The 12,912-nt window shown below is 37.6% G+C and overlaps 1 protein-coding gene across 12 annotated transcripts in view; it reads right to left on the minus strand.

The window, feature by feature from the left end:
- Window positions 1–12,537, minus strand: part of LOC101255404 (helicase protein MOM1-like) — a 50,198-nt gene extending 37,661 nt beyond the window's left edge. For 2 of the 12 annotated variants that reach the window (XM_069299041.1, XM_069299038.1), the window contains exons 1-5: window positions 12,291–12,532; window positions 10,615–11,145; window positions 3,528–4,419; window positions 803–884; window positions 51–190 (exon numbers count right to left, since the gene is read on the minus strand). In XM_069299041.1, coding sequence (XP_069155142.1) covers window positions 51–190; window positions 803–884; window positions 3,528–4,419; window positions 10,615–11,137 — 1,637 coding nt within the window. In that variant the 5' untranslated portion in view covers window positions 11,138–11,145; window positions 12,291–12,532. Of the gene's footprint in view, window positions 1–50; window positions 191–778; window positions 885–3,527; window positions 4,420–10,568; window positions 11,146–12,272 lie in introns of all 12 variants that reach the window. The other 10 variants (XM_069299040.1, XM_069299036.1, XM_069299044.1 and 7 more) reach the window with 9 other exon arrangements.
- Window positions 12,538–12,912: the final 375 nt, after the last annotated feature.

Below are 12,912 nucleotides of genomic sequence, written 5' to 3' on the forward strand. Positions count from 1 at the left end.
GAGCCTTATTGATCATCAAATAATTGTGCATAATTGCAAATGGTACCCACAGTATCTTTCCAGCTTGTTTGCATATGGCGCACATTCTTTCATCACTGCCCCTTTGAGAAACTGAAAGGGCCTCATTCAATTGTATATTGCATCTTTCTCCAGAATCCAAAAGAATTGCAGCTTCAGAACAAACTCCATCCTAAAATGGAATATATTTGAGCATAAGAAAATTATTAAATATTGAGAAAGCAATTGCATAACAATAAAATAGTACTCTGAACACTGGTGTATGCACAGCTGCTGGCCACAAAACAGAAATTCTTATTCTGGCATGTATCCCCTTCGTTAAATGAAATGGACCATAAACAGTGAGAATAACTTGTAATGGAACTAACATGACCCATTACATGTTAAGACAAAGTGGCAAGGACATGATGATACTCATACTACAAAGAAGAAAAGTATAATAGGAACAAACTGACAGCTAGTTGGCGATTTAGGACTTCCCAGTTTTTTGAAAACTGAAAAGTTTCTCACACTGACTACCATACAATGTGTTGGATTCGGCCGCTTCTATATTTTTGTCACATGTTCTATTCTCTAGTGTACATGTATAGTTGGTCTTATAATCTTTTTCCAAATCTAATAACCAATTAACGATCAACTGCTTTCTTTTGAAGTCACCGGAAAACTTGTTGCATACATTGCTTATTGATACTTGAGTAATTTAGATAGTTTATTGGGTCTTTACGACAGCCGCCTCTACATGAATACAAGCTGCTTCTACCTCTCCACATCTAAAGGCACGAACCTCGAGACTAGAAAGGTTACTACTAACCCTGCCTGTTCCAGCACATGAGCACAACTCCTCCTCTGCTGAATCATGATTTAACCTGCAGTTGTGAATGGAAAATAGTAAACAACTGCAAAAGTAAAAGATAAAAACTTTAAAGCATAATTCTGTCTCTGACATATGGAAGTACAGACTGTTAATCTAATAAATCTATCCAAGGCCCAAAAGTAACAATACATCAATAAGACTAGAGAGGGTTGATCTAGTGGCAAGCACCCTCCACCTCCAACCCTAAGTTTGTGGGTTTGAGTCAACAATGGAGCAAATTGGAGAGAACCAAAAGTAATAATACATCAAAAATATGATAAATAAAAAGCCATGGGACGATTTAGCAACAATGAGCAAAAAAACTAGGTGCAATTTTCCTTGCAAGGATGTATACAGACATATGAGACTAAAGAAGGTTTACACACATCATCAACTTGAAGTTGAGGCAAATATTAAATGGATTATAGTTTCTCAATGCATGCAATACAAATATCTAAGTTAAGATGCATGATACGTGAAGATGTAACACCACACAGAGACCATATTGGATAACTGAAACGTAAGTGTGCAAAGCATCAAGCACGTGGATATAGGACCTCCACAACCCAATAAATCCACAACTGTATCGCAGAAATGAGTCAATGACAATGTTAAGATGGATGTGTTATACAAAATTAACCATTATTAGAGATGTTGAGGTGTGTGAAGCTAGAGAGCTCACTTTTATTTACTTCATTATGTCTTTTAACACACCCTCGCATGCAGACTGATTCTTTTTGATGGCCGAGCATATGGAAATTCTTTTTTTTGCAACGGGTGGCGGAAAGACTCGAGCTCAGGCTCAGGATCTCTGTCTTCTCTAACTAATACAATGCTTGAAGTGCATGACAATCAAAGCTCAAGTTGTTAGGGAGAAACACTATTTTATTTACTTAATTAAGTCTGTAGCAGAAATTCTTGCATCCCAGCCTTAGTGCTGAAGATTTATGTACAAACTTGTTACCTTTGTCAAAAAAGAAAATTGAGAAGATGCAAAAAAAAAAGTCATTAGCAGAATTGATAACAACTGACATTAGGTTTAACCGAGTACACGAAGGACAAAATAAGATAATGTCGCCTGAAATGATTTTTTCATATCCTACGTAGACCTCTAGCTTATTGTGCTGGTCCAAAGGTGTGGACTGTAACTTAAAGGCTTTGAAACCTAAATCATATTGAGAGATTGTCTCAAAAGACCTACAAGCTCTTGGGATTCGTAAGGACTTGGTGAAAAATAGGTTATACTTAGAATTGAGGTTTAATCGTTTTGGGTACACTGTTGCATTAGGTTTAATGTTTGCCATGTATCCTTTTTGTTTGTTCATTTGATTAAGAGATTTGTATTTCTGTATAGGGATAAGTGAATTTCTTTCTAATAAGTAGGGATAAGTGTGAGATTTAGAAAATATTTGGTTTAAGAACCCGTATTTGTGATCAATGACGAATTATTGCATATTGGAATAAAAGTAGTCCCAATTGGAGTGTACTAGAATTAGAGGATTCACATAGCCAACCTCAAATAGTGTGGCAATGAACCATTATCATTGCTGTACTTGTTGTATAGGATACAGTTTTACCTAAGTTCGAACTTAATAACTTCTTGTTTTATACCAAAAAAGTAAAAAGGGTCAATTGGGAGTCTTCCTATTGGTTTTGGGGAACATACTGTTTTATATAATTGCTGAACTGATGCTTTGGAAAAGAAATAGCAGTCTTGATGAACAAAATAAAATCCCCAAAAGGATCAAATCCCGCTTACTGCCATTTGTTTAATTCTCAGGAAAAAAAACGACCCCCAAAAGACGCACAAAGAGAAACTAATCCACATTTCAACACAATATAGACAAAATAGTTGGAAAGAAACATCTCAACACAACTAAGGTACACATTAAAACATTTGACCACGTGAAATGGATAAGATTAAATCCTATAAGGGCATCACGAACTCGATGAATCGGTGGGTCATATGAAGAGAAAGAAATGCTCGAGTTTTTGAAACAGAAGGACAAAGTAGTTAATCTTAAACACAAGTGTATACTTTTGAAGTGGCCACGGCAAATGTGTTAAGATCAGGAAGCCTTGGTTGACTTCCTCAGTTCTTTACACACATAGTAACATTATTTTTTGGATGTACTATTCTCTTTTTTTCTTATGACAAGGGAAACCTGCAGCCACTACCCCCTTTGTGTGCCCACACCCTTTGTGTGCCCACAAGTTAAAACCCTCGCTCCTATGCAATAGCTCACAGATCACATAGGAGAGGTAACATGCACTAGGCAAGCCCGGTGCGACAAGCTCAACCAGAAGGCAAACCCCTTGCTTTTGCTGGCAAGGGATTTCGAGCTTGAGACCTCAAACATGGAAGTCCCAAGCCCCTTGCTTTCTCTTAATGCTGGTTTACACAATAATATTCTCACATAACATGACCTATAAAAATAAAGCACTATGAAGATAGAAATTTTGGGTATCCCAAGAGTACTATATAAGTCAAGTGCATGTAATACGTTTGAGTCTTAGCATAAGTGACCCCTAAATTATCTCACGGACATTGTGCTATTAAATTTTTGTGTGATGATTCACTATGCCAACGTCAAGTTATTATGGCTACGCAGTATTGGTAGAAACAAAATGTAAACAGAAAAAGCAGAAAAGCCACCTTATCTGTCTAGAGCATGAAGCACAAGCCCCACTGTAACCAAGCTTTTCAAGATCTCCTAGTGGTGGAGGAAACACTTCAGCCAAGTCACATGTATCATTATGCGTCTCAGGACAATTACCAGTGCCTAGTTCACCACTTTTCAAGATAATATCACCATCTGTAGAAGTAGAACACGTCAACCCAGCAATATGCAAATTATTCCCAGGCACAGAGCAGCTCTCTGGTAACCTTCCGGAATCTCCAGAAATTTCTCCCACTGTGCAGCCATTTTTAGATACTCCCGAACCATTTTCAGCAGGAAGAGCAACAGATTTTTCTGTAGAACAGCATCTGCGATTTGAAAGTGGCATTTCCCCTACATCATTTACCGAAGCATCTGCAGCAGAAGCTTCTAAGCTAGAAATGGACCTGGCAGAAGCAACCCCATCAGGATGTTCTTTTAACTTTGAGTATGGCAATTCACCTACATCATTTACCGAAGCATCTGCAGCAGAAGCTTCTAAGCTAGAAATGGAACTCGCAGAAGCAACCTCATCAGAATGTTCTTTCAACTTAGAGTATGGCAATTCCCCTACATCATTTACCGAAGCATCTGCAGCAGAAGCTTCTAAGCTAGAAATGGACCTGGCAGAAGCAACCGCATCAGGATGTTCTTTCAACTTCAAATATGGCAATTCCACTACATCATTTACCGAAGCATCTGCAGCAGAAGCTTCTAAGCTAGAAATGGACCTCGCAGAAGCAACCTCATCAGGATGTTCCTTCAACTCATTTACAACTCCTTGATGAGATTCATTACCCCCATTGATTAGCTTGCAGTCTGTCTCATCACAGGCAATGCTATCAACTCTTGATGGCTTCTTTGGGCTTTCCAACTTGTCATTATTTTCTGTTCAGGAGAAAACATCTACATTAGTATAGAAATTTCAGCAATTCCAAAACACCAAATAAGACAACGCAACTCAGTGAACTTAAAAAACTCACTCCAAGCATTGAAATTATTAAGAATACATAGATAGCCCCACAAAGTTGTCCGAATTTCTCATTTAGACACCTTATCTGAGGGTATGACCTATGAAAAACCTAATGTTAAGTCAAAAATGTGTCCTATTAACCACACAGTAATGACATGGTACAGTAATGTACTTTAAATTATGCAGATACATGTCCTAGACACATGTCAATATAAGAAAAATACACAACTATTTCATTTTTTTGTGGTTTTTTCTCATGCTTCTTCTCTCTCATCATTTGACTTTCATCTCCCAAAAACACCTAAAAGAACCAAGTGAAAATGAAAACTAAAAGATTCACCGTTTTTTCACTGCCATAAGAAGCCAACTTGAGGCTTTTCCAGCTTCTTCACTCATCATCATTTTTTATCAGAGACGAGAGGTCCTCCTCACTCAACCACCCAAAGCACACAGCATCACTAAACACTTTCTTTCCACCACCAGAAAATTCCTCACTGTTTCACTGTCCATATTCCAAACCCTCAACCAAAATACTCACCCTTCTCTTAAAGTAACACCCACATAAACCAAAGACTCATCTTTATAACTTCTTCACTATGCTGAAAGGGGACAATATAGACTCGCCTCCACTGCACCTTCTTGGAAACCAATACCACCTGAGATTCTCTTACCCTCCTTCACCCGTAGAAACTCTGAGCATAAAAATCCAAAACACCATCCTGCGACAGACCATATAGTACATAAAACAGATGCACACCCCCATTCACCTAAAAGAACATGACTGCTCCATATTTCTTGATAAAACCCTCCTACTTCACTAAATCTCACTCGCAGACCCCATAACCAATATAATTATGCACTGCACTACTACACAACAGAAACAGAGAAGGGAAAGCTTTTTTGGACTCATATCTTAAGGACAAGAACTTATCACTAGACTTCACTCCCAAAAAATGTAAAACTGAGATGAGAAAGGAAGAAAGGATGAGGGAAGGCAGTATCGTATCTAGGCTGGGCTAGTGTTCACGTGCACCCATGCTCCTCTCCCTAGCTCATGTATAATAATCAAAAATACTTAAATATTTATGTGTGTACCCAAGCTCAAAGAGTCATGATTATAGAGTAGGGTACACCTCTATAAGGGAGGTAGGGGGTTCAAATCCTATATCTTGTTGCATTTTCCTCTCTCTTTACAAAATTGGGCCTACCCATGCGAATGGACATGTCCTTGCATCAGTGTTTTGGGAAGCGAGAAGCGGAAAAGAGCGACGATGGCTCGCTTCAAGAAGTGAGAAGCGAAGCGCGCGCTTTTTTTAAAAAAGCGACATTAGTATAAAAATAAAAAAATGTTAAATAACTGAATAGAGGTAATATATTCTTAGATTAAAATAAAATAGATGGTCAATAATACTCACAAGTCATAACATATAAAGCAAAAAATCAAAAACATAATTAAATACTACAAGCAAAAAAGAAGTGTCAAAAAATAAAAAACAGAGCAACAAGCATACACACTGATCACAGTCAGTGTACAGAAATAAAAACAAAAAAGAGCAGTAAGAAAAAGACAGTAGCAGATCGCAGCAGCTTCGTAGAGAAGAAGAGAAGAAGAAAAAAAAACTTACCTCAGCTTGGCAGCAACCAACCAAAAATAGAAGAAAAAAAAATCTCAGAAGAGATTGAAGAAGCGAAGAGTCTGAAGAAGGGAAGAAGAGAAGGAGAAGAGAACCTACATAAGGAAGAGTCTAAGAAAGAGAAGCAGACGTAGCTCTTAGTCGTGAAGAAAAGACGCAGTCACACTTCTTGGTCGTGAAGAAGAGACGCAGTTGTGAAAGAAAAGTCACCTTATCTGTCTAGAGCATGAAGCCAAGCCCCACTGTAACCAAGCTTTTCAAGATCTCCTAGTGGTGGAGGAAACACTTCAGCCAAGTCAAATGTATTATTATGCGTCTCAGAACAATTATCAGTGCCTAGTTCACCACTTTTCAAGATAATATCACCATCTGTAGAAGTAGAACACGTCAACCCAGCAATATGCAAATTATTCTCAGGGACAAAGCAGCTCTCTGGTAACCTTTCAGAATCTCCAGAAGTTCTCCCACTGTGCAGCCATTTTTAGATATCCCGAACCATTTTCAGCAGGAAGAGCAACAGATTTTTCTGTAGAACAGCATCTGCGATTTGAATGTGGCAATTTCCCTACATCATTTACCGAAGCATCTATAGCAGAAGCTTCTAAGCTAGAAATGGACCTGGCAGAAGCAACCCCATCAAGATGTTCTTTCAACTTTGAGTATGGCAATTCACCTACATCATTTACCGAAGCATCTGCAGCAGAAGCTTCTAACCTAGAAATGGACCTCGTAGAAGCAACCTCATCAGAATGTCCTTTCAACTTAGAGTATGGCAATTCCCCTACATTTACCGAAGCATGCAGCAGAACTTCTAAACTAGAAATGGACCTGGCACAAGCAACCGCATCAAGATGTTCTTTCAACTTCTAATGTCGCTTTTTTATAAAAGCGCGCTGTTGCCTTTCTAGCGCTTCGCGCTTCTATAGTAGAAGCGAGTGCATTTTCCGAATCGCCTCGCCACAGGAGTTAGAAGCGCAGGAGCATCGCCTTGCCTCGAAGCACGCTTTTTACAAAACTGCCTTGCATTCTAAGGGGGTATTCGGTTTCTAAGTGACTTATAAGCTAAAACTAAAAGTCATATATTGGGAATACCCAACTTTTGACTTTTGGCTCTATTTTGAAGTACTTTTTTGGCCTAAAAAAGTGCTTTCAAGCACTTTTTGTGTTTCCCAACAACATCATACCCAATGAGGTCCACAAGGTATGGGGAGGATAGAGTGTACACAAACCTTACCACTATCTCGTGAAGGTAGAGAGGCTATTTCTGAAAGATTCTCGACTCAAATGCAACAAATCCAATACAAAAAAGAAAAACACAATGCAGATACCATAGCATCTAAACAGTGCAAAACCTAAGAATGGAACAAGAGCAACAAAAAAGTGCAATAAGTGAAACATTATAAACAACAGACGGTGATAGATATCAAAAGCAAGAACCATAATAATACGGCTATACAACGACAGTCCCCAACAAGCCTACACCCTCGAAGACCAACACAACAACTTCAACCCTACCAACCTTCTATCCTAATACGCGACCTCCAAACCCTCCTATCTAATTTCATGTCCTTGATAATCCGGAGTTGCGTCATTTCCTGTCTAATCACCTCTCCCCAAACACTTCAAAAATTAAAAAAGAGGTTAAGAGCCAAAAGCCATTTAAAATAAGCCAATCCAAACGCCCACTAATTTACTACTTTTTTCTTCTTTTTTTCTTCCTTTGTTTGGTTCTTCCAAAGAAAATCCAAGTCTAACACATTAAAAACCCTACTCTCCTTTTTCCACTCCAAGAGTTCACAATTATGCCAAATGTGAATATCAAAACTAGTATCAATTGAGGATGTAAAAAGAGTCAACGGGCTTGACAGATCCCAGCAGTTCTGACATGGAGTTTAGAAACATATGAAAGAAAATTATAAACCTACAAATTCAAATGTGTAATGAGTTCAATAGTAACATCCTAAAGGTACCCATCAGATTTATATCCTGAATTCACCTCTTCGTAATAGTGCACCCACCTTCTCGAAATCTTGGATCTGCCTCGAGGGGAAGGGGTTGTAACAATCATAGATGTTGCATTATTAGACAGTGAGTGCATAGATGCAAGAAGGAAGAATGGTATTCCTGGAATAATGTGTAAGCTTGACATTCAAAAAGCTTATGATCATGTGAACTGGGACTACCTCCTCAATATCCTAAGGCAAATGGGATTTGGAGATAAATGGGTGAAATGGATGGAAGTTTGTATCAAAACAGTTAGATTCTCTATTCTTGTGAATGGTAAGCCTATTGGGTTTTTTTTGCCTCTGAGAGGGGTTTGAGACAAGGAGATCCACACTCTCATTTCCTATTTATTCTAGCTATGGAGGGGTTTGTCAGTATGATGAGGATTGCAATCCAAAAGTGATGGATCACAGGTTTCCAGATGAACAACAGAATGGGAGAGGGTAAGGAGATATGCCATCTATTGTATGAAAATGACACCATCATATTTTGTGAGCCAACAGTGGATCAAATTAGGTTTATCAGACTAATTTTGATACTCTTTGAGAGTGCTTCAGGGTTGAGAGTCAATTGGGGAAAGAGCAGCCTTTTTAAAGATTTGGAGGTTCCTCAGTTTCAAAGCTTGGCCAACAAAAGATGCAGAATATAAAAGCTACCAACCACTTATCTTGGTATGCCCTAGGCTATAAACACAAAGCACTAGAGATATGGGATGGGATTCTAGAGAAAACTGAGAGGAAGTTAGCTAAGTGAAAGGCCCAGTACCTATCAATGGGGGTTACATTAATCTTGATAAACTCTGTACTTGATTCACTACCTACTTATGTGATGTCACTTTTTCCAATCCCAACAAAAGTGGTGAAAAAACTGAATAAGATGAGAAGGAAGTTTCTGTGGCAAGGTAATGAAGAGGGGAAAGGTTATTGTTTGGTGAAATGGGGAAGACTGTTGCTTAGTAAAAAAGATGGGGGTCTGGGAATCAGAAATCTTAGGCTGCAAAATGAGAGTCTTCAAATGAAATGGTTATGGAGATACATCAATGAGGATAAGGCTTTGTGGAAGGAAGTCATTGTGTCTAAGTATGGTGAAGCTAGACCCTGGTGCACGAAAATGGTATCTGATACCTATGAAGTGGGAATATGGAGAACAATTAGGAATTTATGGCAATTAATGTAAGACAATATTTGCCTTAAGGTTGGCAATGGAGCAAAGACAAAATTTTGGAGAGATAGGTGGTTGGATCAAACTCCTTTAAAGGAAGTTTTCCCTAACCTATTTCTTATTCCTGTAAACCCAGAGGTGACAATCCAAGAGTGTTGGTCCACACAGGGGTGGGATATATCTTTTAGGTGGCGTTTAAATGATTGGGAGATAGAGAGGGTAGCCATGTTACTGAGAAAAATCGGACAAGCTTCCATTAACAGTACAGAGGTTGATATACCTCTTTGGAAACACAATGGTAACGGGATATTTTCTTTAAAGAGTGCCTACACAAGAGGTCTCCAGGTAACTAATACAAATTCTCAATGCAAGTGGAATATTTCTGGAAAAGCAGCATTCCTACCAAAGTTAAGTGTTTCACTCGGTTGGTTATCAAAAGGGCCTGCGTTACCCAAGAAGTGCTACAGAAGAAGAAGAGACAATTGGTTTCTAGGTGTTTTCTGTGTATGGTGACTGAGGAGACAAACAAGCACCTTTTTTTGCACTGCAAGTACACTGCTCAGTTGTGGAATTTGTTTCTCAGCATTACTGGTTGTAGCTGGGCCATGCCTGAGCATACATCAGACCTTCTTAACTGTTGGATCAGAAAAGGGGGATGTAAGAGCCAAAAGAGATGGTGGAGATTGATTCCCTCGTGTATATGGTGGTCAGTATAGAGGGAGAGAAATGCCAGATGTTTCGAAGATAGGTCCAATCCCATTCATAAAGTCAAATGGAATTGTATTGTATCTTTACTCTTTTGGTGTAAACAATTATGTATAGAAGATACTGAACAGATTATAGATCTAATAGGGAGACTGTAGTTTAACTTTTTGGTCAGCATATCCTTAATACAACTTACTCAAAAAAAAAAGGGGGGGTGTAAAAGGAGATTTGTAATCTTTTTGGCTCAAAAACATCTTTAAAATAATTTGGAATGCCACATGTTTCAGTGGCTTCTTTTTCATGTAACAGCGTCTGAACTAAAGGCGTTTTATTTTTTTTACTTTCACAGTGTCTCCTATCTAATACACACATTTTGCACAGCCATCTGGTGGTCAATACGTCATGACTTCAGTTAAGGTGTTTTTGCCATGATAAAGCTATAGGCAATTCAGTAAGTCTTTCTACTCTTCCCACCATTCCAGGAGAGAATGCACTTCATGCTACATTAATTTGTTATTACAAGAAGGAAAAACAAGGAATACATTAACAAGAAAGAGTACCACGTGTTATAGGAGGATGAGAGCGACGAGAGAAAGATTAGTCAACCTGTAGTATATCTCTTTCTTTGCATTTTGAACAGTGCCTTGTAACTACGTGCATCCATTCTCTTCCTTTTCAAGCCAACCGAAGATTCACCGTTCTCCTTGCTAGTGTTATATCTTTCAGATTCCATTATCAGCTCCTTCACACTTTTCTCTTTTTTTTCCTTCTTGACACTGGATGAATCGAATTCTATTCCAACGTAATTTGATCTTGACGAGCTAGATAAGGTATGTTTCTTACCCCTGTCAGACCTTCTTAAAGGGCTTGGAGAATTTGGTTTCTTAATTAATGCAGCTCTCCTCTTAACAATAGGCGGGGTTGGTGACTGCTTCTCAAGACGCTTCGACTTCCTTATACTTGATGGGCTTGAAGCAACTTGCTTTGTTTCTCGACTTGACCTTCTTACATTGGACCCATCTGTCTTCCCAGAGCCAGAACTTAATGAACCTTTATCAGACTGTTTATTTTTTGATTTATTGCTCTTAGTATCCTTATTTTTCCTCCCAGACCGAGTTTCACTAGCCATCCGTTCAGCTGTGAACAACAAGCCATAAATTAAGTTAGATTATTCTTGTAGTACCCATTATCCACAGAATAAACAACAGGAAACTCGTGATCCCCTGATGACAATTAAAAAAGATAACATATGAACAGCATAATAGCTATCACCATCCCTTAATCAGATATATACAAATTACTGAAGTCTGCAGAAATATGCCATGTGTAACGGTCTAAAAAAAATAGTTAACCTATGAAGCATTTCATTCAGTTGGACCATTTAAACAGCTTTCCCCAACCACACCAGTTAGGCATCTACTATATACACTCAAAACAATTCTGACCTAGTATATACCGTGTAATTTTCCGGTGAAGGGGTTTGGATAAACCACCCTTGCGACCTTCAACCCCCCCCCCCCAAACACCCAAATTTCTGCCCATGCCTAAATGTCGTATTCTTCAAAACAAAGACAAATTACTAACTTCCTACATCCCAATACTTTCATCAGTAAAAATTAGCTTTAAACACGAATGCCTGAATTCATTGTTCTAACTCAATACAGTCTGACCTACAAGACAAGGTTTGACAGCAACAACAGTAATCAATCAAAACACATGGATTTCTTTTCTTCTTCCTAATATTAGAAAAGAACAGTGCTACAATAGCATTTGCATGTAAATTCTGAAAGAATTTAACAAAAATAACAACAGTAAACCGTAGTATGCTTAAACCCCATATCAGGATTTAAAACTTGGTCTCAGGTGAAAATATAGAAATAATTATCAATATTTTATCTAATTCACATATAATCCCAAACGCCAACTTCTGATGATTGAAATAAAAGCCAAAAAAAAATTACACCTTTAACACTTTGTGCAAAATGTATCATATATTATAATAATATGATTGGAACAAAATCAAATATCAGGGGTCTAAGATTAGCACAATTTCAAGAACCCGATTCCACTCAGACAGAGACAATGTAAGAATTACATCTTGAAGCAAAATTCTAACTTGTCACAAGATATATCATATTAACATCCAGTATTCGCATTAAAATTAGATTAGAAGAAACATCATAACTGAAAAGTCACTTGAAGAACAATGCATATTTTTTTCATCTTGGACCACTAACAATTAACTGATGGAAAAAAAAACTTGCCTCAAAAAAAAAACTTGCCTCAAAAAACCCTAAATCCTTAACAGCCTGAAACAAGAAGTGTTTCAGTCAAATTGCTCTGAACAAAACCCTAATTTCAACCTGTAAACTGAAATTTGTCGTCCGAATCAACAATTCGACAGTATAGAAGGAATTGATTTCTCCTCGAAATCAACGAGTCCCTTGAGCTGCAGGCATAAAGAGAAGAAAATAGTACACAACAGAAACCGAAAATAGCAAAGAGTAAAAAGAACTTTGGGCTTGTGTTGCTAATTCCAATTTTGACCCCATTAAAAACGTGGAAGTGGGACCCTTATTGAAATGTGTGCTTTTAGCCAAGGGCATTAATGTATTTTCTTTACTATTAAAAGTAAAAAATTCTCAAAGTTAAAAATAAAATTACATTTTATTTATGCAATAAATTGAAATGCCATAAAATATTTAATTAAAATATTAAATTGTATCATTTTATTAACTACATAATACAAATATTAATGACTATTGGACTTCTTGAATTAATTATTGATTAAGTAACTAATTTAATAGTATTTATCATTTTATAATCTATATTTATATATAATAATAATAATAATAACAACAATCAAAACGGTAGGTACATGCTCACATAATCTTGTATGTATTG

Source organism: Solanum lycopersicum, chromosome 6 (assembly GCF_036512215.1).
Source record: "Solanum lycopersicum chromosome 6, SLM_r2.1".
In the NCBI taxonomy this organism is placed as follows: domain Eukaryota; kingdom Viridiplantae; phylum Streptophyta; class Magnoliopsida; order Solanales; family Solanaceae; genus Solanum; species Solanum lycopersicum.